Here is a 26783-nt window from a genome sequence, read left to right as displayed (position 1 = left end):
AGCTGCTCCTCATCAGAACTGTGCTCCAGACCCTTCCCCAGCTCCATTGCCATTCTGGCAGGGAGAGGAAAGATTACAACTCTCAGCTCAAAATCATTCTAACAGTTTACACTGCAATTTCTATAAGGAAATGGAATAATTGTCTTTGCAGTCCTTATGATTTTTAATGCTGTGTGCTTGCAGCCAATGTGAAGCATAAGCTAGCATTTACTCATTTTTATTAGTAAAAACACAGTAGGTAAAAATCAAGTTTGTTTCCTTGATTTCTACTCTTATTTTGAGGAAATTGCATTTCTTTGAGAACAGTAGTCAGTAGGGAGCCCTTGGATTTGTCCTTTGAGAATTGCTAGGGACCCTTCAATTTTTACATGTCAGGGCAGTAGTGACACTGATCCATAAGTGCACTTTGATCTCAGCTTTTAGTGCAGGTCTATAGTATGTGGAGAGAGTTTGATCTATCAGCCTGTCTTCTGGGACTACCAGTAGTCCATTTGTCATGGTGGAAGATTGTTAGAAAACTTGGCTGCAAGAAACAAAGCTCTTCTGGCTTCCTTCCTCACTCATATGAAGGAGCACCCTTATTTATGAACTGTGTTGCAGTTATTTAGGGCCCCACACTCTTTCAGATGTTAAACTATCTCCTTCCTTTTCTCCCCACTGGTGAGGAGGAGCACAAAACACATGATAGCTCTAGTCAGTCAAGTAAGAAATTGAGCTTGATTTCTGGATAGGATATGAACTATCAGGTTGAAGTCAATGGAAGGTATTTATTCTATAGATATTATTAACAAGGCTGTTACTGATCGTGGTACCCAATTTTGGCATTCACTTTTGAAACCTAATTTGGAACAACTCGAGATTGCACCTAAAAGGTATAAGCATGATTTGAAGAACCTTCCTTAATAAAAGTGTTAGGTCTGTTCTGCTTAAGGCTCACATGATGATGACCTTAGCAACATATCACCAAGAAAAAAATTCCTACATGGAGGCTGTGCACTTGAATTTCCTCCTGGAGAGCTTAAAAGGTTTCAGTAAGTGAAAACTGACTGGAAATCCAACCTACTAGTGCCAAACTGCTGCAAATTCCATGGAAACCTTGAGGTTTTCTTTTCCTTTTTGCATTTGGCAGTTGTGAGCCTGAAGCAGAAGTTGTCAAGTGAATTTCTTTGGGCTGGGACATGCAGGAGATGTTCATTGCAGGTCCCTTCAGGCTTCAGGTCTGTAAAGCTTTGGACCATATCAATCATTGCAATAGAGTATGAGGCAAGTTACAATCACTCCACCCCAGCTGCAGACTCCTGTTACCATTTTTGGTGGCTTGCTAGATTTACCACGTGCATCTAACACATGTAAACACAACTCACAGTATCTTCAGTGTAGATGCTTTGGAGCTGGCCATATGACACATGCTTTGTCCTATAGACAAAATGCTGGTTCCTATGTCTCATTGTGGGTGATTGGGATTAAAGACACCCAGAAAACGATGGGTTAGATCTGGAATCAATTTTCATTTACAGCTGAGAAGCAGTTATTGATGCTGTGCTCACAGTTCAATAACAGATCTAAAGATATAGACCTTGTGTTTCTCTTTCAACATAAGCAGCATAATCAGTGTCAAATATTTTTACAAAGAAAATTGTATTGACAGTTTTATTAAAATTGCTGTCTTTAAATTTTAAGTTATCCACAATTTGACCTACTTGAATGGTTTTTAATATGCATACTGACCAACCCAATAGATTTTTATGTCACATATTTATAATACCAGGTTTAGTGTATTATTTGAGTGATACTGTTACATTCAAGCATTGCCTGGATTGTAAATTCGTGTGGTATTGTCACTGAGAGGAATATTGGAACATGCATCAGTGTTGCATTCAGGAGTCCTATTGCACAGTATGTTCAGATTGGCTACAAGAGATGCAGTCAAGGCAGATGACTGAGATGCTATTAATAAAATCACTAGATGACAAGGCATTTCAGAAATGCTAATGTTAACACTCTTCTCTGAGGAAGGACAGAGCTTTTAGATGGCTTTATTACTCTGTTAAAAAATATATCAGAAATTAAGAAGAGTAGTGTAGGTTTTTAATTAGTAACTCATTTCAGCTGAAAGAGCTTAGATAAAACACAGGTTAGTATTTTTGTTCTCTAAAGCACCTCTGTATAATTCAAATTAGCTTTGAGCTCAAAGGCATCCAAACGAGTTGTGCCTGGATACCGTATTTCAAGTAGCTGTAGTGTACCAAATTTTCTTTAACCAGCTCCTCTTTGTTCTTCTGCCTAAGGAATAGTCCTGTTAACCTTTTAAATGTGTACTTAATTTAAAGCACATTGCTGGCATTCTATGTGTTTTTGAACCAAAGAAACTTCGATAGTAGTTACAGACCTGCTTCATTTTCAGTATTTTATGTGTATAGTGGTTTTGGCAAAACAAATCAATAAGATGTTTTTTTTTTTTTCTGTTTGATTTTTTTCTCCTTCCCTTAGTGATTACCACTTTATTGCCACTTCTCTGATAACCCTATAAACACAAGATATACATGTAATTCATGGCCCTGCTCTATCGTTTGTATTTTACACAAACATAATTCTTTTTTGCTAGGTTAGTATTAGGCAATTACACTCAAAAGGTTTGACTTTGTATCTGAGTCTAAAAAGGTGATCAACCATAGACTGAGCTTTGAATTCTTACAATGCCTGCTGAGCTTTCAAAGCCTTTATTCATGTTAATTTTTTTTAAAGTTCATGAGGTTCTAAGGCATAATATGCCTTTACGGTATCATTTAAACACTTTTTAAAGTGCAACGGTGACCACTTTCCTTGTAACAATAGATATCCTTTCCTGTTGTATTTTTTCCCATTTTTAGCTGTATCCTGAACAAGCTGTTTACCTCCCCAAGGTTTCTCTACATTTCCATTTACTTTGTTATCAGGAGAAAGGCTGAAGAACAGCTCTTCGGTAATGACATCAATACTGCACACACAGTGAGAGAGGTCATCTTGTCAAAGCTATAGAAAAATCAGATGGATTAGGATGAAACTAGGTGCAAAATAACTTTGATAGAGTCTTTTAATGTAAACAGTTTATCTGTTATTGGGTTCCATTGAAATCCCAGAGTGGTGCAGCATCAGTTATAGCCACAGCAGCATGTGTTTTGATGAAGAACACACATTCCACTGCTTAAGATCTACAGTCATGTTTTATAATTGTAGCAAAATGTTTTCATTAAGCCGTTAATGAAACCAGAAACTATTAGGATAATACAGTCATTCTCCAACCTTGTTAGTTTTTAACCATAAAAATCCTTTCATGCATATATGTCCCTCTTTGCTACCTCAGTCCATTTTAATTGATACTCAAAATATTTCATTCTGCACAACACTAGTTGAAATAGCCATATATCATCAACTGTGTAAATTAATACTCCAACTTCTGTTAGATAAATCTTTGATAGTAAGAGATTTGATGACTGGCATATCTAAGGTTATAATTCACATGGTAATGATGTAGGTCCATATAATTTGTTTATTATCAGCAGAAGCTTTCAATAACTGCTCAGATCTTTACTGAGCTTTCTGCAAAAAGCATGGCATACCACTAAAATACACAGTGTTATCAAAAGCTTTTAACTTGTTAAAATTCACAGAATCACATGTAATTTTTTCCACACTTTTTGTTATTGTGGAGGCCATCCATCAGTGAGGAAGAGGATTAATACAACCCTCAGGAAAAATGGTTGCTATAGAATGCACAGTACTACAGATCCACAGGGAGTTTGCCCCTGCAGGTTGCTGCCATGCTCTTACCTGGGCTCTGGGGCAGCTGCTGCCCAGACCATCACAGAAGCTGGAGGAGCTCCATCCCTCCCACTGACTCACCTTCTCCATGGTTGCTGTGGGTTGACACTGGCAGATCAGAGTCTCAAAAACCCTCCACCACAGTAGAGAAAACAATATGTGAAAGGAAAATGCTGGCAGGCAGGCAGCCCTAACAAAGTGGGAATGAAATGCCTTAGTTGAAAAGATGTTTTACATGATATATCTTCCAGAAGTCCTCTCCTCACTTCCACACAAGTAAGCAGGCACTCCATAGCCCCTCAGTGCTCTTTTAAGCAGGTACTGCTCTTGGGTTTGTTTTTCAGGCCACCAGGCTGAAGCTGCCAAGCTCTGTCAGTCACACCATAGGACATCATTCACTTCAGGGAAAGCTTAAAAACCCTGATACCTTCACCACTAGTTAAATAGAGATTGTTCCTCAATACAGCTGTAAGGACCAGATCCTGGACGTCTGCCAGCCTTTTTGGATTGGGAGGGAGGAGGGAGATGCAGCTTTCAGTCCACAGGATGGGCCATGTGCTCTGTGTGTGTATACATGTTTGTGCACACAATTTTTTGTACAGGAGTTTTTATTGTAACATGGAGGAAAATATATTTCCCCAGGGCCCTTTGCTGTGTTTGCTGCTTATGCAAAAGCCCTTTATTGTTTTGGCAACAAAGCAGAGGCAGCAGCAGGTAAGATAATTGATCAACCCCAGCATTGTTGTTGTTAAGAGAAAAGCCAGACTTGGCCATACTGTCTTGTAAAAGAAATCTGGAGCCTGTGATATCTGCAGGCCATCTCAGTGCTCAACACTCACTAATCTGACCACATCGGGCACATTTATCTTTGTTTTGTCCTCCAAAGGAGAGTGTGATTGTTACCATGAATGTCTTGTGAAGAGTTTTGGTAAAGAAAGTGTCTGGCTTTCTTACACTGGCCATCTGCAGCATCACTCTTCTGTAAAAGCCTAAGTAACCATCTGTGAACTTCAGAATCTGAATTCCTGGGAGTTTTTTTACACCAATAGAAGATAGTGCTAGTGCTGGGTTTGAGACAGGGAGCATTGCAGAAGGCTGAGGGAGGAACTCATAGGTGGCCAGAACAAGTGTGAAGTAGGTGCTGAAAAGGGCATGATAAATCCAGTAATTAGCTTCTGTCAGCCCGAATAAGGGGAGAAGAAGTGAAAGTTGATCTCCCCTGGAGGTATTCCAGAAGGAGAACAGTAATGAAAACTAAACACCTTAATTTTTCTTACGATGAATTCATCTGCCTCTGCAAGGTTGGTTGGGGTTGAAGGTGCTCCGTTCTGTGCTGGCAGGATGAATCTTTCCAGAACAGATCTGCCTGTGCACAGGAACAGGTCAGGACCACTGTGTGGCAATGCAATTGATTTGAGCAGGGTGCTTTCATTGAGAGTGTGCCTTCTTTACAAAATTACCAATTTCATGGCAGTGCTATTAAGTATAATTTTTGGAGCTGTGCAATTTAGTAATCAGTTAAATCATCTGAGCAATATACTAAATGGGACCAAGGTCAGCAAAGAGTTATTTCCTTGTGTTTACCTCTGTTGTCTCTGCTGCCTGCTTGTAATAGATTTAACATTTAGTATAGATGTAGTGTTCAGTATAAATTAAAATCCTTAAAGTCTTTAGTACTGCAAAGGAAATAAATGGGCAGCATGAACAGAAGCAACATCAATTCTCTGCTGCTGCTGGTACTCAGTGAGTCTACCCTTTTGCTTCTCAAGGCTGGGAAACTATTAATTTATTTAGAGTAGGGAGAAGAGTAGGGATAAGTTGGACTCCCAGAGGAATGAGATAAAGGTCTTTGCCACAAAGGACAATCTAAGGGCATAAACTGCAAATTTGCAGAAGCACAAGGGGCTGTTTCTGAGGTGTCTGCCTGTCCTACTTTCCATTTTGGCACAGCAAGTTATAACTCATGTGAACATTGCAAAATGAAGAATTGGATATTGCACTCTAAAAGTGCACCTTATCTCTCTGTCTGTCTGTCTGTCTACACACTGTGCTATAAGACCACAGAATATCAGCACCATTCAGGTTATATTTCAGGGATACAAAGAATTGCTCTCCTGCTAGAACTTGGAAACAGAAGAATACACAGACTGTGGTGACTGCCTGCAGCTGGACAGTAAGGTCACAGGATATTCTTTGAAACAAGTCTTTTACTGCTTATTTCTTGAAGTAGTCCTGAGAAGACTTTTTATTTCTCTTACAAATGTTTCTCGACCTTTTCTGTGTTTCTTTTGCCTCCTCAATTTTTTAATCATGCAATTAACAAGTTGAAATGCAGTTATGGAGTAAACCCAACAAATAATGGGGTTTTTTATTATTTATTAGCCATCTGGAGGGTTGAACCAAATGCACATTTTAGAAAAATCATCAGTAAATATGATGGTGACAAATACTGAGTTCTATTCCCAGCTAGATCCTTTATATTTTCACAAAAGCATTATCATCCATTAATCCTTGGTCATTTGTAATCAATTTGTAACAAATTATTTACTGGGAAATGATGTTTCAAACCAGAATTCAATTCGGATTTTTTTCCTTAAACATGGACCACTGGATACAATTTTCCCAACTTCTTCTGTCACCAGGGAGGTATAATTGTTTTTCAAATGAAACAATTCTTGCGAAAAAACAGGCCTAACTCTAGCCAGTGGTTCTGTTCCCTGCCATAGAACTCTGCAATGACCAAGTCAAATGATATTGTGGGAACATTTAAATCTACCAGACTTTGTGAGAAATTAGTTAGTATTTTAAAATTGACTTGACAGTCGTAAAATTACAGGATCACAGAATCCTTAGGGTTTGAAGATCATCTAGTCCAAACCCCCTGACAAGGCAGGGTCACCTGGAGAGGGTTACACTGTTTTGTAGGACTTCAAAAGTAGAATCAGCAGAATTTGTAATGTCATATTACAATTTCTCCTTTGATGGATTGAGGAGTCAAAATTAGTACAAATAACAACTTCGTATCAAGAGCATTTTTTATGGGAAAGGAGGGCACTGTTTCAAACCTCTTTGTCAGTGTACATTAATACTGAAGTCCTAAAATGGTACCTGTTCCATGAGGTAACTTTGCAACACATCCATTTAAAACCAGCTCAGGTATGACTACACAAGCAAGACCTGGTCAGAGAGTAGTGGGTACTCAGTGTGTGTAGCTATTTTCTCTTTTGTTTGTTTCTTTGTTTGTTTGTTTGTTTAAAAAAAGAAATAGAATAGTTCTTCAAGAACTGGAAATGGCCACATTTTTCATTGCGCATTTCCTTTGTTTTCCATCATTGGCCTGATGGATAACAGGGATTAGGGAAAAAATGATGACAAGAAGCCCAAATTTATCTGTGTTGTTGCTCAGTTAAAAGCGTTTTGCTTACATCAAGGATGAAGGTGCCTCCTAAACCACAGACAGACTGTTTCAGATTTGGTCACTTAAACTCTGATTTTTATTTTGCCCAGCCTCCACTGCAACTATTGAAATGAAATTTCCAGTATTTCAAGTGTTCCTGAGCATCTCTCTGTGAAGCCATGAAGGTTACTGCATTGCTCCAAGCAATGATGAGGAGCTCTCTGTGGCTCATACACAGCAAGAGTTCAGTGAACCATTCTGATTTGTGGATATCACATGCTTGGTGACTTGATATTTCAAAAAATGGATTTTAGCTGATCCATCCCACCTGTTTGGCTTCTGAAGGAAAAATACTAATTTTTTAAAATTAAAACACGAGCAGGAGATATCTTCTCCATTATTTTTGGTCCTGGATACATTAACGTTGGGCTTTTTGTCCTCGAGGTGAGACTTAATCAGAACATCACACACAAAATCTCAAATACAGGGTTGCCAACTTCATGTCAAAGGCAATTAGCAAGAAAGAAATACAATCTCCTCTGTTGACATTAGGGGACAGGTAGAGGAGAGTGTAACCAAAGAAGCAAAGAAGGGAAAAAAAGAAGGAACACAACACACATATTTATATATGTATCATCACATACTGATCCATCAGCCCTTGGGTTTGACCTTTCTGATTCTCAGCACAATCCTAGAGGGTTTGTTTGCTACATACCATCTTCTCCTCCTCCACAGGAAGTGGTAGTTAGCACCAGCTCTGTCATCACAGAATCAGTGCACAGTACAGTGCACTTGTTGAATCCTGGTTCTCAGTTCATTACTTAGGATCGTAAGCAAGGCATTCTGTATAAATAAGAGGATGGTGCCGCTTCCAAGAAAATTAAAATCTAGGAGGAGACATATGTAGACATATATATATAAAATTTAACTAATAGAGAAAGTATCTTTGTTTTTCTTATGCTGTTGAGCTGAGTCTTCAAGAGGTCTCTTCTGTACCTACAGGATGGGAGAACAGCATGGTGGGGTGTAAATATATTTGTGTAGAGTTGCTTGACTGCTCACCCAAGCAGACAGAGCTGGTTAGACACTGGGAGATAAATCTGAGTTAGATTTGCAGCATGGAAGAAGGGAGGAAGTTGAAGCATGAAGGCCTTCCTCCTGCCAGCACATTCAATGGCATGAAGTGTCATCTGTCTCGCCCCAAGATGTGCTTTGAGGCTCTGCAATTGCCTTCTAAGGTGGCTGATCAGTGCTTTTGTATCAAGAGGATGAGGAAGCATTTTCCTTAAAAGAATTTTTTTATCTAATCTCAGTTTCTCAAAATCAAACATTTTTCCATGAAAACCCTGTATTTTCAGTTATGTAATTGAAAATACTTTTTTTTTCTTTGGATAGCAGATACTTATCATTTAGTACTTCACCAAAAATATAATTTGCCTTTTGCAGATGCCAACTGTTTCCCCTTTTTGTTTTTGAGCTGTCCCCTTGTCAGTTCATTTTCATCAGATCTGTGTGGTCTGGGAAAGTTGTCCTAACTGGAGGACTTTTTCTGGTTCATTCTATCCAACAGCCAGTCTGCTCATTGATAGTGTTGAAGAAAAGCATAGTTTTCCACATTTTGTAGTCCTTGTGCACAATCTAGAAGCTGTTTGTGCTTATTCCCATGTTTAAGCTTTTGTGTAGTAGCTAATTATGTGCTAGCAAATTCATGGGTAAATCCCCACTGCAGAACAAGTAAAGCACAGTGTAAGTAGTTTTTCCACTAATGGTAAAACAGCTAACACCAAAATCAGGTATATAGGTAGGAATCATTCACAGCTACAAAAATCATGGTAAAACATCTCTGGGCAAATATTCTCTGTGTCTTACTGCTTTTCACATATTCTTCATCTTCTTCCTTCTTACTCAACACTGGAGTCAGCTGTTGAAAAAGGTCTCAGAGAGCAGAAGAACAATTATGGAGAGACCATAATTGTTAAAAAAATCAGAAGAAAATTACAAATTAAAGTAGAATGATTGTCTAGTTCACATTGGCTTCCATTTTCTAATCATCCTAAATTATTTTAATGCATGTTTTCAGGCTCAGAATTAGCCAAGGTCCCATGATGTAATTCTCCTAACACCCATTGACTATTACATTATACCAGTCCAATTTCATTCCAATCTTTTGCAGCAGCATCTCTCACTCAGGGCACATATATCACGGTTTAGGGACCTCCTAGCTGCTCTTTTTCTAGATAGTACTTTCAATACATGAAGTTTAGGAATCAGTGCAAAGTTAAAACCAGTTTCTTACTTGTAAAGGCCTAGGAATGTAAGAAAAAAAATAACTCTTAAAACATGTTTGTCTTTGAAATATCTTAAATTAATAATCAAAAGCTTGCATCAAGTCTAAAACAAATCCAACTCAGTCATGAAGATGAGAAACAGGAATTATTAACTGAGTAGTGAGGCTGATGGAGGCTCAATGAGATCATTTTGTTCAAAGATTAAAGGCAATGAACACTGAAATAGTTGAGGAGGATGGCTATGAACACATCTGACTAGAGCTGCTAAATTCAGTAATGATCAAAAGTTAATTATCAAAGCAGAGAGAACTACTCAACACAGACAATTTGAGTCAATAGCTAAGCAGCCCAGAAAAGAAGTAATTTGGAAGAAGTATTTTCCTGTAATGAAGTTATATAAAAGACGTACATTTCAAAGAAACCTGCCTAAAACAAGATTGCATTCTTCCTGATCAGAGAAAAATAATTAGCTCTAATTGACAGACCTGCTGCACACCAAACATTTTCAAACAATACGTTTCTGCATCAAAGCTTTATGTGTGGAGTTACTCAATGTCACTTTGATTTTGCCTTCCTTTATGTTCTGCCACTGGGCATGCTCATGATATCGTAACAAATACGCTTTGAAAAATGAATGAGCAACACCTACAAGACAAATAAAAGCAGGAGGACAGATCCTGGATTTCTTTCTCAGATGAAATCCCTGATGTATTCTGTGCTGTGTTTAACATCACCATGATCCCGCTCAGAGGCAAAGTGAATTACTTGTAATAGGAATTGACCAGTTTCCTGATGCTCCAACATTAAACTAGGCTGGCATGTAGATTAACCTGAGCATTTGCAATATTTTTTTTTCAGTTTTGTCTAAGGAAGCATGTGTGTGGAAGACACTCCCCCTCCATTGTGTGCCCTTTCTTGAAAATTAGAAAAGTGCCTTTTCCTTGTAACAAAGGGAAGTAAATGTGGAAAGACAGGTGCTAGAGTGTTGATGATCCAAGAAAAGAAAATATATCTGTAATTCTTGTTTTCTGAAGATGCTACATTTGTTTCAGGGCAAACAGTTGACATTGATGTAGCTAAGTGGTCAAAAATCAAACATCCAGTTTAGACTCTGTCTTTAATATTCTATGACTTTGACATTGCCAATTCTCACTCCCTGAAATATCTTCATCTTCTTTAATCTTTCATGTAAACAGTTTAGTTCACACAATCACGCACATGCTCTCCAGAATATCTTCTGCTGTATTTTGTATTAAATTGACTGCATTGTCATTATTTACCTGTGATCCTAGACACTCTCCACTCTTCTGTTTTCTCTTCTTCAGCTCAATTTTCATACCAGGTTTTGTGTAGTGATTTTTGAATAATTCAGGGGAAAAAAATTGATTTAGATGCAAGTTTCACATGCCTGAACTCAGAATTGTTATAGTCCAGCTATTTGGTACATAGTCAAGCAAAATACCACTGTAAAGTCAAAAAGAACTTCTGACATTGTGGGTATTTATGAATTTTTTAAATTATTTTCGTTTCCTGCAGGATGGAATTGCAACTTGGCATTTAGTTGGAGGTTTAGGAAACTGAAATGCCATTTTTGATGTGTTTTAACCCATTTTAAATGAAGCATTTGTGTGTTATATGTAGTTTATTTCTCAGAAAGTTTCTTAATAATGTGCTTCTGATTCTGCATTTCAAAGTGGCTGCTGAAAAAAAAGGAGATTTGGGAGAGAATCACTGAAAAGGAGAGACAATTCACTTACCTCACTCTTGAGGCAGAGACCTCATTTCATCATAGGCTTGTTTGAGAAGACCTAATTAGATTTGGGTCTGTAACACTTACTTGTGCAATCTGAAGTTTAAGCATTTCCTGAGGTTTAAGAGTTTTATTTAGCACCCCTACTGTACAATAATGTAATTGATTCCTATCATGCATTCATTGATTTATTCTTTACATGGAAAATATAATCCAAATGAAACAAACACATTTTTCTTCACATGCTGGGAGTTAGCCCAAAGGATTACTGTTGCCCCATACAAGCTCTCACAAGCTCTCATTCTTTGTCCCAAATTTTAAGCTCATTATTAGGGATTTCCATGGATTTAAACATGGATTTTACCTTTGCTATGAAAGGAGGCAAAAGTGCAAAGACAGCAGGTATTTTGGAAAACTAGCCCCATTGTAGAACCCAAAAGAAAACTCAATCTGGCAAAATTTAGGACCTGTTTGTGCAGGTCCCAGAGGTTTCAAAAGTTCATCAGTTTTCATAAAGGATTTAATTTGTCAAGGCTTATGTGAATATTTTCCAGAACCACTAATATTAGCAGTTCATGCATAGATACTATTTTATTTCCATCCCTAGCAGAGGTTAAAGTTCCTTGCCAAAACCCTTCTCTTAATTTTTGGTAGGCTGTATAAAAGTATCTGTGAAGGTAATGAGGAACTGAAACTCTCCTTCCTATAACAGGTTTATGGATCAGTTGTCTTAATTCTGCCTTGCATCACTCTCTGTGCTTGTAATCTCACTATCCATCTGACTGCTTCCCACATCTATATCTATTGCAGTCTGGTTCTGCAAACACTGGGAGGAATTTTCAAAAAGGATACACCAACATTAGTTTATCTGATGGTGGTATTTCCAGCCCTCTTCCTTTAGAATGTTATTTACCTGTTCTAACAAAACCAGAGTGGGATGTAAGGTTGCTTCAGATTACATAATTATGTCACCGAAGCATTAAAAGAAAAAGTCTCCACCAACATCTCGAGCGGCTTAACCCGTGTGATAGACTGGCGGCTCTGCCATCGGTGCCCCCAGCTGTGTTGCTTAGCAACATTTTAATTCAAGAAGAATCGAAGGAGATGAAATCCCCGTGGAGAGGGAAACAGAAATAAGAGGGCCGTTGACAGATGATCTGAGTTGTTTCTTCTAATATACTGTGAAGATCACTGGCTCTTTTCATGAATGATAAATGGACTGTACACAGATCAATGGGTTCAGCAATAAACTGGAACCAGGCTCCATGTCTGAGGTGGTGCAGGGCGAGAGGCCCAAAGATTTACTCATTTAGATGATTTGGAGTGTGTTTTCTCAAAGGTTTCACAAGCGGAAATTGATCTGAACATTTGGTCATTCCTTGCCCTTTTCTGTTGCTGGTGAATAAAAACTGTTTTGAAAATGGGGTCCATTCTTCCCTTTATTTTTTCCTGCTGTTGTTCTTGCTCCAGAGAGGGACAGATAGTTCGTGACAATGGGGCCGGACCTCAGAGAGGGAAATAATGTAACAGCCCTGAGTGAGCAGCTCCTCAACACTTGTGGGCATTGAAAATAACCCATGCTGGTGTCACAGACTGAGGCAGGAGTGTCTCTAACCCTGGGCGCAGTCTCTGCACAGCCCTTGCCCAGCTGTGGGGTGTGTGATGCTGAAGAGCTTCCACGTGTTGGTGTTTGCTTGTGGCTTGGCCGTGCTTTGGTGTGGCACTCAATGGTTTGTTTCCCCTACCCCTCTTCTTTTTACAGGCTGCTGAAAAGACAAAATTGAGAAACATTCCTGTAAAGTAAGTTATTTTTATACCCATTTGACAATGCAAGTTTAATGGTGTTGTTGAATACTATGTCTGAAAAGTTAGGACAGTAAGAATGGTGATGAAGGAGAAAATAGAATTCATGTTACCCTTAATCATAGCAATAGAAGGTCAGTATCACTGAGGAAAGCTTTTGATTTCTCATGTATCCCTAGTGATTGCACTCCCCAAGTTTAATCTAGTTTCCATGAATTAATGTGTTGTCTATGAATAGCTGCCAAATAATCACAATCATACTCAATACATAGTGCTCCTAGCCTTGGGGGGGAAGGTTGTACATGCTAAAAAGATTATGATTTTTAATTGCAATGCTCTAGAAGGTCTGACAAGGAGGAAATCACTAGGAATGTGCCAAAAAATTTCTAGGCACATGGGAATATTTTGCACCTATGTATGAAGGTTTTGCCACCCTGTTGATTAGGAGCTCTTCCTCACTCTGTATGTGCGTCTTTCTCCCACCACCCACACGTGTGTTTCTGCTCCTTACAGCAGGGCCTTGTGAGGGATGAGCAAACTACCAGGGAGCAATTTCAAGGGCATTTTATGAGAAGTTCTTAAATCTTAGGCCTCTAGCAGCAACACTCAACCATATATCATTGAATTAAGAAAGTAGCTACATAGATGTCATGGCTCTTTGAGAAAAGGGATTTTCAGTTAAAGGTACCAGCATCACTTACTCTGTTTAAATAATGAACACTCCAGTCCTAATGGGCTCTTATGTACCAATAAAACCACATATTTTTAGCTTCTATAGGTGATCATAGCAGTTTAACCAAGTCCCAGTAACTGTATTTTCCTGTCACACACAGAGGAAATGTTCTAATTTTCATAGTAGTTTGCTGATCATACTGACTTTTTGGACTAGAGTGGGTTTGTATTTGTAAGAACATTCACTGACAGGACTCACAGATCATTGTGCTTTAGCACATATAACAGAAGAATACAGTTCTACATCTCACTTGGTTTCCATCATGTATAGTCATTTACACCTTATAAAGTGTATGAATACTCCTTGGAGTGATTAGGCAATGTGTCAGATGACCATAAATCACTCTTGCTTTATGTTTCATTCAGTCTGATAAAAATTAGAAATAGGATCCAACAGGGACCTGATAGCACGTGAAACTTGTAATAAGACAAGGAACCTTTCTTGCCTATAGGGCTGGTTCAAATTCAGTGCAAGATGAATTAAAGTCATTGTAAGGTGGTGGTTGTTTAATAGAGAGTGAAATGAGCTGTGTTCTCACCTCACATTATACAGGATCCAGGAGTTGCAAGGTGATGAAAGTCCTGGGGAACACTCCAAAATAATCATTTATCATTCATTCACATTTTTATGTATTTTGAGTCAGATTCTCAAGAATGACTCAAATGAATTGAGTTTTCCTACTTGTAACAGAGACACTGAGCTCTGCAGTTATTAAACAGCATGTATGTGACACTGATGCCCAATTAATCCACCAGAAAGAGTTGGGAGTTTGGGGAAAGGGTGATTTAGGTTAAATAATTTTTACAGGACTTGAGTAAGTGTAACATTTTGAAATTGAAGAAGGCCAGATGGACAGTCTCGCTCTTTCCACCTACATGTGTGTATTTCACCCTGTCATGTTTCCCCCAACTGGTTGTTTAACTTCTCTTTGACTATGTTCATGGTCACAGCTTCAATTAGTACCCTAGGGAATCCATTACACATATTAATTACACTCTGCATAACAAAATAGCTGAAAAATCTGCCTAGTTTTTTTTCATAGACATGTAACTATTTAAGGTACCTGTATACAATTATGATTTCATGCTAAACTACTAGCTTTCAGGGCAAAAGAATAATGTCTTTAAGATACCAGTAGTAGCCATGGTTTTCATTTATGTAAGCATCACAGCCACAGTTAGTACAGCTCAGGCTTGGCTAGCTTTTAGTCACTGCTTTTGTAGCTCTCAAATGTCAAGGAGATTTTCACTTGAATTTTAATGTTCTTCAGCTATGCAAAATAAAGTTAGTAGCTTCCATTGTCATAAGGGCTGAAAGCTGTACAGATTCCTTCTACCATATGTGACTTATCACATACATTTTTAAAAACACATTTTTGTTATTAAGACATATGTGATAGTACACTTCTGCAAATGTGAATTGCTTTTGGCTAAAAGCCATGCACTAATAAGTAGAGTTGAATCTAACTGCATTTGACATCTGCTACAATATGTAATTTTTTTACATATATAAATATATACATATAAAATATTTGCGGTTGTCATTAGCATAAAAATTTCCTTGTTTTTATGTTATGCTGACATAGTTCTTGTGTCCTAAAACTGGAAGTAGAAATTACTCCTTTTTAAAACTATAGTTTATATAAGGTCCTTGGACAGAACCTAATAGTGCCACCATTTAACATGTTAGTTTAGAAGCATGATGAAGATCTCTGTTGAAATGGTCTATTTACTTTTCATTGCTCAGTTTATTAATGTTGCTGGTATAATGTTTGGTAGGAAGTTTACTGTTCTTTTATGTTCTCTTGAATCCCTCCAGCACTAAGCACTTATGAAGAGAAAAAAACAAGGAAGTTTTCTTTTTACAGTTCAGTAAAGCAGCCAAGCAGCTGGTTTCTTAATGTCCAAGTGTCTCTTCGTGCTTAGACTAACTGGTGTGAACTTCCTGATGGCCAAAGTAGATGCAGGTGCCACTTGGCTCCTTCAGAAGGCTTGGTCTCAATTCCATGTTGCTCAGAGCGCTGCAAGGCACAAGACATCCACAGAACTCATCTTTATGTATTGGTAGAATCATCTGACATAATTGCTATAAATAAGCACTCAGTAAATAGCTAAGAAGTCTCTGTGTCTGCAGAACTGACTTTTTTTTTTTTTGTGGAAATAGTGCAGTTAACTTTTCCAAAAGCATGAGACCCTTTTCTGTCTGTATGTGGCACCAAGGTGGCCCCTGTAACTGCAGAATCCATTATATTTCACTTATATATGCTCTTCTGCTCTTGTCATGTGAGGAGCACTTGCTTTCTCAGATTAGTTCTATCCATATTTACATTGAGAGTGTGTGGGAGAAAAGGGATTTCCTGGATGTAAAAGTCCTGGATACTTCCTTACTTGCTGGTTCTTATCATGCTTCCTCTCCCAGAGTCTGAAAGAGGTAACATGACTTAAACAATTTGACTCTGTGTTGGCTTTATCATTTCTAAGAACTGTTACACGAGAAATTGTTTAATTAGGACATACTCAGAGGAATTAGGTGTTTTATATACCTTGTGATATGATGGAAGAAGGGGAGAATAATAATACCTTTAAATCCCATAGTAGCTTTGTTCTGAAACCCAATTGATCACTCTTCTGAGATGTTTTTTCCAAACTTGTGTAGGCAATGGAAGTCCACCTCAGCATAAAGCCTAGAGGATTCATGTTCATGTTAACTTGCACCACATCACTTATCTCGTATCAGTGGGCTGAGCTGCAGGATCCCCTCATATCCAGGTCCTGTCAGAGTTAGTCCCCACTCTCAGGTACAAATTCACTTGGCTTGATAGGAAAACCCCAGCAATTATGGAGGCATCCTACATGGGGAGTATCCTCCCACCTTCTTGCAGGTGGCTTTTTGCACTTCCATAACCACACATCTGTGTTGAGGAGGCACCAGTGGGCTCATTTTCCATGTAAAATGTCTTCTGAAATCTGTCTATACTTTCTGTCCTCGCAACATTGTGTGGCATTGAGCACCATAGCGTGTGAAAAAATACTGCCTTTTGTTTGTTTTAAACCCTTTTCTCCTTGTTTATTCACTGGAATCCACCCAAGGAGTTATTGTTGCGCAAAAGAGCAAATGATAAGTTACTGTTCTTCATTCCTGATATTACATCCCTCTGTTGTATAAACCAAGGAATCTTCCTACTCAAAAGCTGCCAATAATGCCAATTTCCCTCCAGGTGTGGGAGCCCACCAGTGAGCTAATGCAGACACATGCCAAGTCTCTCTGCTGTTGGGAAATGTCTACTAATTGGGCTCAGAGAGTGGATAGGAAGATAAACAGGTTCTTTTCAGGTTTTCCTTATAAAGAGATGAGTTCTTTGCATGCCAGTGCCCTTCTAAATAAGGATTGGAGATAGAATATCATCCTAAACAAATGCCTAAGATCACCGTCCTTTATGAAAATGGTCAAATGGATTCCTTGGGAAAATAAGGGCAGGTGAAAGAATGACTTGGCTAAAACCTGATGTCATCCAATAGTTTGAAATACAAGGATTGTGTAAGAAAGAAACCAGAATTTTTAAATGGAAAATGAATGCTTTTAAAGGTGTAGTCATGTAGTCCATGAAATGCTGTAGAACTGTGAGAATATTGGAAGTGATTTCTTGCTTCGGGGAAAAAAACATTGACTTCCTTGAGTGTCCTTTATACTCCTTTCTTTTATAGTCCCCTTTAAAATCTTCAATAGAAAGTATATGGCATTTTCTCCAAACACCTGCATATGCTTAAATTTGCTGTACTTTTAATGACTTCCAGATACATGTTTTGGGATTATAGCTTGTGTTAAAATCATGCTGCTTTTTATATTTTCAAAATATATTTGTTTTCCATCAGCCACAAGTTTGTTAACCAGCAAGATTTCTGGTGTTTATTGTCTTTTCCTGCCATAAAATTCATCTTCTCCTCATAAGGGCATCTGACTTGACTTGGTATGGTTTTCTGCCCTGACCATCATTGGAAATGCAATCCATTAACATTTGATATCTTGACATTTCAATTGACCTCTCATTTGCAAAGCGCAGTGGTATTTTTCGTGGCCTTTTCATCCTTGATTATACATGGAATAGGAGTGCCTGTTTCTAGTGACTGCACTTTAAAAATATCTTTGTTTTACCAGCTGGAGTGGCACCTTGTTTTTGCTTCCCTGGATAGACCTTACTCTGCATAGAAGGTCTGAGGTCTAAGCAAGTCATGCAGAGCCAACGGATTTTCTTATTGACTCACTAAGCGGGAGGGCGAGCAGGTCAGACTCCGAGGGTCAGTTAATGTATGCTGTAATAGCAGTAACCATAAACAGATCTTCTTCTCCCACTGGCAAAAATGCATGCTAGTAGGCTAGGTCTGAAAGTTGGGGTTTTTTTAACCAGTCAGATCAGACACTTGCACCCAGTAGAAGTATGAAAACGACAGAGTGCTATTGGTGCCCATGCTCAGGTTTTCCACTGCAGGGTATCTCCTGCCCTGTATTTAAAAAGAGATGAAAAGAAATGTGTCATGTCTAGGTTAAAAAAGCCTCCCATTCATGGATAATTGATGGGAGAATGGCCATATACACATATATGTATGTGAAGGAGAGTCAATTTAAATTGGATGTAAAGAAGAAATTTGTAATAGTGAGGGTGGTGAAACACTGAAAGGTTGCCCAGAGAGGTGGCCCCATCCCCAGAAACATTCAAGGTCAGGTTGGACACGGCTCTGAGCAACCTGATCTAGTTGAAGATGTCCCTGCTCAGTGCAGGGGAGTTGGACCAGATGACCTTTAAAAGGTCCTTTCCAACCCAAACTATTCAATGATTTTTTGTATATACCTGTATACATATGCAGCTGTGGCCCAGAGGTACCTATGGACATTTGTGTATGTGTACCTAATGGAAATTTGCTAAAGGTCTTAAACCACTTTTAAAGAAACAAAATCTCAAGCCTGCTAAGACTCATTCTTATTAAAACTCCAGAGCAGTTTCCACATGGCCACCTGGTTGTCTTTGCTTCTACACCTTCCTTCCCAGTGTTTCTCCTCAGACTCTTTCTGGTGAACTGCTAATCAGACAGCACCAATTCAATTAGTTCTAAAAATCCATTATAACATAGTACCTAAACTGCCTGCCCATATGCATTTCTCAAAGAAATCCATTCATATTTATGTTTTAATACTTTAAGTCTAGCATGCAAAAGGACTCAAATCCCCAGCAGAAATCCAGGAAAAAGCCCTCTTACAGGCAATTACAGACAATGTTCTTTAGCTCCTGATCCTCCTAGTCTGTCCACTTAAGCATCTGCACAGGTGCAGAGTTTGGTGAATGGGATCAGTTTATTGCACCAGCATTAGCATCCCTCCAAAATTTCCCAAACCCCCCACATGCCACTGGCTGTGCAGGCTGGACCCCGTGGTGAAGTGTGTACAGACATGCAGAACTCACACCAGGGTCGGCACTGGGAGTGTCACTGTGAACCCAGTGTGCACTGCTGATTTCCAGTGAGCTTTGTTTTGAGGGGGCTGCCTTTGCTCAGCAGAACGTGAACTCTCGAAATGTTGCGAAGGATTACTTTACTCTCACAAGTTAAAGGTTAGCGTTGGAAATGGATTATAGAACTCCCGCTTTTAAACTGTTTGCAAAGAAACGCACATATTAAATCTTTTTTGATGATATTGCATTAATCCCTAAATACTGATTTTTATGTAAATTTTGACTCTTGCAAAGCTCTGACAATTCAGCTATTCCCCTGGGGTTTTATCAGAGCTCAATTGCTCCTTTAGATCTTTTTTCCTTTTTGCAGTACCTTTTGCTTTATTCCAAAGTCATCACAGCAGCTGGAAGATGTAGTACTTTAGACATAAAATAATAAGTCTATTTAATATTTTACCTTTATTTTCTGAATTTGTTCCTCTGACACATCTTGTTAGATAAATTTTTATCAGTCCAAAGGATAACCACAGTAGGGCTATTTTTATTTCTAGGGAAATGATGCATGATAACTACTGGCAGGGCCCAAAGCAGTAAATCAGTCCTGTTCCAACCACAGAATGTATTAAAAGTCTGTAGCCTGTGGTAATAACTTATAATTTAGTTGACTAGCAGTTTGTTTGGACTTAAAACTGTACAAATGAGTCACGTTGGCTAAGTCCTGAAATACAAAATAGCCTGTGCTTTATTAAGGTTTTCAGCTACCCCCACAACAGGTACCTAGAGAGAACACATGTTTTTCAAAGGATCACCATCCACGTTTATAGTGAAATGCTTCCGAGTTGATTGTGTAATTTATAGGAGATGGTTAAATTACCACACAGCCTGCACAGTGTACAGTGTTTGCTTACAGGACAATGAGATGAACAGACTCTGAGAGCTCATCCATCTAATCTCTTACAAATCTGAGTGCACACCATAAATATGAAGAACCACTGGCTGTGTCCAGCCAGGGGATGCCCCTCAGCCTCCAGGCCCGTGCTCAGTGGACATCATAGAGCTTCAGACACCTAGACAAACCTTGTCTTCTGAATATTTTTATTTACAGAGGCACGTATATGCCAGTTGATCAAGGCTAATCATGCATTTGTGTAAAATTCATTGGGAGTCTTGCAGTTGGGAAAAAAAAGGTATTTTCATTTTAACTGGGTCACTTCTGTTATTTTTCAAAACATTTTTACACCTTCGTTGTGATGCAGCTTGTCAAGATTAAATTTAGGTCCATTTTTAAAAGTTGGGGGAAAATGAAAGTTTGTGCCAAACAAAACCTTATTTTTCCTGACTTTTTGATGGGAAAAAAGTTAGTTAAGGTCAATTTTTTTTTGTCACTTTTAGTGTGTATCTGCCTTTGATCAAAGGAGTTACCAATTTATCTCTGCTCACTCATCCTGTGATTTTGATCATTTTAGATTTTGTAATTATTCTTAGTTATTGTTTTTAAGTTACTTAGCATTTATTCAAACCGTCACTCTAAGTGTTTGCTTTGGGCGTTGCATCAAGTAACAGCTATTTTCTAACTAGCTGTGTTCTTTTTTATATTAATGCTTTAAAAATTTGCCTCTGAGCAATTAAGATATTGTAACCAACCAACAAATGCTTGGGAAACTGAAGGAAAGTCATGATCCTGTTATAATTGGGATAACCTGTGCTGCTGGTTTCAGTACAGCTGGCTGAATCCAGCACAGGAGCCAGACTTCAGATCTCATATCCGTGAGTCTCGCTGTTGTGCCTTTTTGTGGTGCTGGAAGGTAAATAATCAGAGCAAAACTATAAGTAGTGTTAAGAGTATGTATATATAACTGTATGGTCTGTTTAGGTTCTACCACTCTCCAGATGAAGATCCTTGCCTTGGAGAGCCTGGTAAGAGGCAGTGGATAATGTTAAGATGCAGTGAGACTTAACTGAGGCTGTCAACTGTGTCTTCAAAATCTGTGGGCCTGTCTGCTCTCTTTTGAACTGTAAAGCTCCACTAGTTCCACTGGCATTTCTCCTATTCTGGGTGTGAGACAGGATAATGTTTCCTTGTTCCTCCTGGTTCCTGACCACATATCTAGTAGGGTTCCTTTGTCTTGCCTGGTCATGAAAATAGGACCAATTAAAGGTTGTCCTTGTTATCACCTTTTATATATCCCAAAAATATGCCTGCCATGCAGCAAAGGGTCTATCACCTTGGCAGCGAGTAAGTGAAATAAAAGAAAAACAGTCGTCTTTTGAGCATTTCTTTTTTTTTAATACAAAAAATAATGATCTTATGGTAAATGAGAGAGATTAAAAAAAATTCCAGTCATTTAGGATCAATGAATATGAAAGAAAGGCAACAGCTAGATAACGTCTGAGGAAATAACACTGCTACAAGGTTAATTTTGCCTAGTACAACATTTCCTAGTATTGAATTGCCTGATATACTCCCTCAGGGATTGCTCCTGTGCTTGCAATAATCGAGGCTGATTTTATTGGAAAATCACCTCTGGATGAGAGGCATACTCTAGAGAGAACTTTGCATGGGTACAAATAGGTTTTTGGTGCCAGTGCCATGTTGCCCAGGCCAGCACAGTTATAGTTCCCAATCTGTCTGTGCATTCAAGCAGCAAATTCATTAGCAACCCTTCTGGCAGGATAGAAAAATAGACATATTAGGGAAATTTACTTTGAATTGTTTTCAGGATTTGTTGGATAACAGTTCAGTAATCAAATTGCGCCTCCTAACAAGAGCATTAAATATTTTTATTAATAGTGGCAGGGAAGCTGCCGATACTCCTTTGAGTGCAGAACATTTTACTGTAACACTATGTGACTTGCAAAGATCATGGATGAAAGAAGAGATTAGCATAGTTGGAGCAGGGATGCCTGTAATGTCGGAGCTGATTTTTGTTTTGTGTTCTGTGTCGAGGCTGTGTGGAGTCACACAACTCTGACATTACAGATGTAATGTAAGTTCAAGTGTCGGCTCGTCCCTCAGCCCCTGCCGGTTTGCTGGCTCTTTAATTGCAGAAGGGGCTCATGCCGTGCCAGTGCCGTGCTCTCTGACTGTGGGACCCGAGCTCAGATCCGTGGAGCGCCTTCCCGGCCTCGTCAAGTGGAAACTGAGCATATTGTAAACAGAGCGCGTTTCGCCTCCAGCTGGGAGGGTGGACACGTGGGGCTTTGCGAACCAGGGCCCTCCGCTGACCTTGGAGTGACTTTGTGGGTAGGCTGGAGGAGCGCTGGGAAAAGGCTGATTCAGAGAGACAGATTAGTGAGGAAGAAAAATCAAGGAGATTGGCACAAGGACGGTGGAAAAAAATCTTTCTGAAGAAAGAAGGAAAATTTTTGCACTCAAGGCCAACACTGAACCTGTATAATCAGGCTCATCTGCCCACACACCAACAGTATGGAAAGAAAAAATTACTGGATCCAGCTTACACACTAAGGTCTGTGCAAAAGCTACTGTTTTGTTGTGAAAAAAACCCAGCATGGACAAGACTTCGTTAAAGAATAAATTACTTTAAGATCAAGGAAATGACAGGGTTAAAAATTAGGGTTGTAAAAAATAATCTGTATGCTCTCTTCCTTAATTCCTGTTGTTTTCATGATTGTTTCACTGTGAAGAGGAGAGCCACTCTCAGTATCAATCACAGTAAGCTATTTAGACACAGAAATAAGTGGCATATGGCTTAGCACTTTTGGGTCTAGCAATCAAGTAGCAACCTTCTGCAATATGACTGTAGTTCAGTTCCCAATGGGCTTCACTTTGATGATTAGATATATTGAGTTCTCTGTGTCATTCAAAGACAGCAGAATTTCATACAAGTTGGTGTTAGTTTCCTCTCACTTCATTTCAATTTTCAATAACCAGTGTCAGCACAAGTAACAGTTTCTTCATAATGGAACTTCATGTCGAATCAGATTTGTCCTTCAAGTCAAAGAGCACTGTGAAAAGTCTTCTGAAATACTGATCTCTGGAAAAATTCCTACCCCAGTGCAAATGGGAATGGATTATTTATTTCTTTCTCCTGAAGTCATTTAGGTGCCCAAACACCAGATCATTCAGGAAAAGTAAAAAAAAAAAAAAAAAAGGCATTAGTATTGCATTTGAGGATGGTCTTAGTGTTCTTTACAGAACTTATGCTTTTGAAGTCATTGTTTTGGGAAGTAAATAGAACTTATTTGTTCAGTTGTATTGGAAACTGAAATTCTGACATTTAAAACCAAGTTCTCTGTAAGTGGAGTTATATCAGAGGAGAATTTGGACTTGGAATGTGAATGAATCCCTCTGTATTTCAGCATGGCATCTTTAAATATCAGTGTGCTTCACTGGAACAGAACTGCTACTTCCCTGTGACTTACCTTCTCTCCGTCAGTTCTGCCCCATCCCTGGGCAAAACAGAGCTGTCCATGTAGGCACCTGGAGGGAGCCAGAGGCTTGGCCCATTGGAAGATGAAAGCATGGGCCCTGCTGGAGTTCAGGGAATAGGGAAGGGAGGGGAGCAACTCAGAGTAAAAAGCCCAGAACATGCATCTTGATGAGTATAAACATGCGAGACAAGTGTCTGCCTTTTCTGTCTGGGATATTTCTGGAGAAACGTGGCATCTTGAGGGATGTTCTGCCCATTCCAGTGCTTGAAGCTGTATCCTCCCCAGTGGGCTGCAATGCCAGTTGTCTTTTTCTTGCCCCTTCTCTGTAAGATTTACAAAGTGGAGGAATCCTTCGAAGGTCCACCAGTGTCACTCAACCTGTACATTGAGATTCGCCTGGCAGCTTTCCATACAGCACCTCCCACACACCAGGATTGTGCCAGATAGTGTAACAGCCCAAGCAGTGCTTTTAAAAAGTGAGTTCTGAGTCACATATTCACCGTGAAGCACTTGCTGTAATTCACAATTAGACTTAAGATACTGTAAGAAGAGTGACTGCAGACAAATATCTCACAGCTTTATAAGCCCAACAGGTACCAAGCAGCAAAGATGATTAGGCTGCCTGTGTCACGTACCCAAGACTGCCCATCCTATGGTTTTATTTCTTGGCAGTTTCCTACAATTTTGTGAAATATTTTTGTAATGTGACAAAGTCACTTCAATTACACAGTCATTAGAAGTTTTGCCAAGGTTGACTATGGATCGCTTTGTGTTCATTAGAGCACAAAATTAGAATTTTCATTGCAGCAACTGTAAACAGTATTGGCTCAAAGGAGTCAAGCTTTCTTCCCTCCATAAAATCTTGGATAAGGTATAACTGAGGACTTCCATTTTTGTTTTTGACAGCTTTTTTTTTTTTTAACTGCCTCCTGGGTTGTTGGATTTTTTTCTTCTTCTTCCTAACTCTTGATATATTTGTTTCTCTGAATAACCAATTCCCTTCAAAATGATGACATTGCCACTGTGTGCATGAACAAGCAAGTGCAGTCAGTGTGTTTCTAAAGCTGTGAATATATTATTCCTTCAACTTCTTAAGTGTTACAGCTTGGTGCTTGTCACTTTAGACCCAGTCAGATTTGTAAAAGCCATAAATGGTCTTCAGGAAATAACCCTATTTCAAAAACTACATCATCTTCTTAAGTCCCTCTAAGCCCCATTAAGTGTTCACTTAACTAATATCATTGTTTACTAAAGTAATAATTAAAATTTCTATTTCACATTCTCATGAATTTATGGATTGACTTTGCTCATCATGCTTATGTAAATATAAAGAAATTGCATGAAACCTAATATTTTATATATGCAAAAAGTAAGCAAATAGGAAATAAATCCAGCACAGAGTGTTTCAAACAGTGGAGGAAAAAACAAGGGTTTCAAATAAAGTCCAGGCTTTCAAAAAAGCTCTCTGGAAAGAATGAGACTGCCTTTTTATCTGTTTTTAGAAAAATAAATAAGATCAAGAAAAGCATCTTGGAGAGCAGGAGATTACATTTTTCCCTTGTTTTTTTAGTAATTTATTTAGGTTATTTTAAACCTCTTATTGCTGATTTAGCATACTAGAAACAGCAGTGTAGTAAGTATAGGAATACTGTGTACTAGAAAATATAAGCAAAATGTTTCATCTGCTGGTTTTTTGGGCTGAAAGTGAACCTATGCTGCTGTACCTTCCTTTTTTGGCTCTTAGCATTAAGGAGCTTGTGTGGCTCCTCACTTGTGCTTCACTTGGAGGAATTTCCAGGCTTTGTGTTTAACCTGATGTGTATTTACAAGGGAGGAGAGACGACAGAGACTATTATGAAAATAGCAAAGAATTCCAGCAGACATCTCTGTCAGAGCTTGCACAGCAGCAACCCTCTGCCTGGCTCCTACAGATTCACAGAGTGCATGCTTCCCTTGGCATGTGGCATGCTCATGTCTTGCCAATGGGATGCCCAGTCCTTAGCAATTTATATTTTTTTAGATATAATATGCCATGATAATGTCAGTCAGGATAAGATATGTCAGCAAATGCACCAACAGGCTTTATCAGCCTATACCTCTTAGCAAAACCTGGAGCTACAGTGAGTGGGGACAGCAGACATACAGCAAAGGCATATCTCTTCCTCTTAAAGAAATGTGTTTAACAAGGTTATATACCATTTGCACTCCAAATTTGCAATTAGCACCCCATGAACACACAATGAAATCATCCAAGTGACAGATAATATAGGAGATATATGTACTTAGACTTTCTGTAGATTAAACACAGTATTAGACATAAGATAGCACAGCTACAGTAATGCATTTTATAGAAATCAGTGTAATCTGAATAATATGAGTGCTCATTGAAATATCATTCTCTTGTGTGAAGGATGTATGTTTATGAATGCATTTGTGTGCATGCAGGAATGCAAATTGGTAAGTGAATAGATTAGCAAATTGTGGATTGTGGAAGTCTGACTGTATATAGTAGAAAATTTTCCTTCAAAGCACATATAAAGGTTTGATTCTGCAACTTCATTCTCAAACCTATAATTTTACACTAGCTGGCATAAATTAGCAAGCTAGAAGTCTAAATATATGTGTCTGACATGCCTCTCAAAAGAAATAAGATAAATGCTCACAGTGAAATAGGAGTAGTATGTGTAAAATATCTATGCCTTTCTGCATATAGGTTACATTTAAGTCTGGAAAAGGAAAGAAAATTCCTTCAACTGCACTTTATCTGTATTGATTGTAGTCTGGAGTTCTGTGAATATTTTTTTTAACTTCAAGGACTTTCAGACTGTAAAGAAACTGGCAATGCCAAGCATTCCTTCTCTACCAAATGTGATAATTTCTGAATCCAGACAGAGGCTTACTTGCATTAATGTGCTCAGTGGTGTGGTGTAAATCGGTAAAATGATGAGGCGCAGTGAAGGGGGAAGGCGGGCTTTCCACATTTATTTATTCTGGATAAATGGTGCCCATTAATCTATCAGGAAAATATAGAATTAGCAGGGAAGAAACCACAGTTGCAAATTTGGCAGTTGCTAGCACGCACAGATGGTCTTTCAGTGTTTTAAGATTTTCCAGTCTTTTGATATTGATACCAACATTGAAAAGAAGCCTGTGTATTGCTAATGTTTATCTGGAAT

General features: G+C 38.7%; 1 protein-coding gene across 6 annotated transcripts in view; it reads left to right on the top strand.

Moving 5' to 3' along the window:
• Positions 1-26783, top strand: part of AFF2 (ALF transcription elongation factor 2) — a 334844-nt gene that overhangs the window by 240711 nt on the left and 67350 nt on the right. For all 6 annotated transcript variants that reach the window (XM_071569499.1, XM_071569498.1, XM_071569501.1 and 3 more), the window contains exon 9: positions 12999-13036. In XM_071569499.1, coding sequence (XP_071425600.1) covers positions 12999-13036 — 38 coding nt within the window. The remainder of the gene's footprint in view (positions 1-12998; positions 13037-26783) is intronic.

Source organism: Pithys albifrons, chromosome 14, assembly GCF_047495875.1.
Source record: "Pithys albifrons albifrons isolate INPA30051 chromosome 14, PitAlb_v1, whole genome shotgun sequence".
Classification (NCBI taxonomy): domain Eukaryota; kingdom Metazoa; phylum Chordata; class Aves; order Passeriformes; family Thamnophilidae; genus Pithys; species Pithys albifrons.
This window is presented reverse-complemented; position numbering and strand designations above follow the sequence as displayed.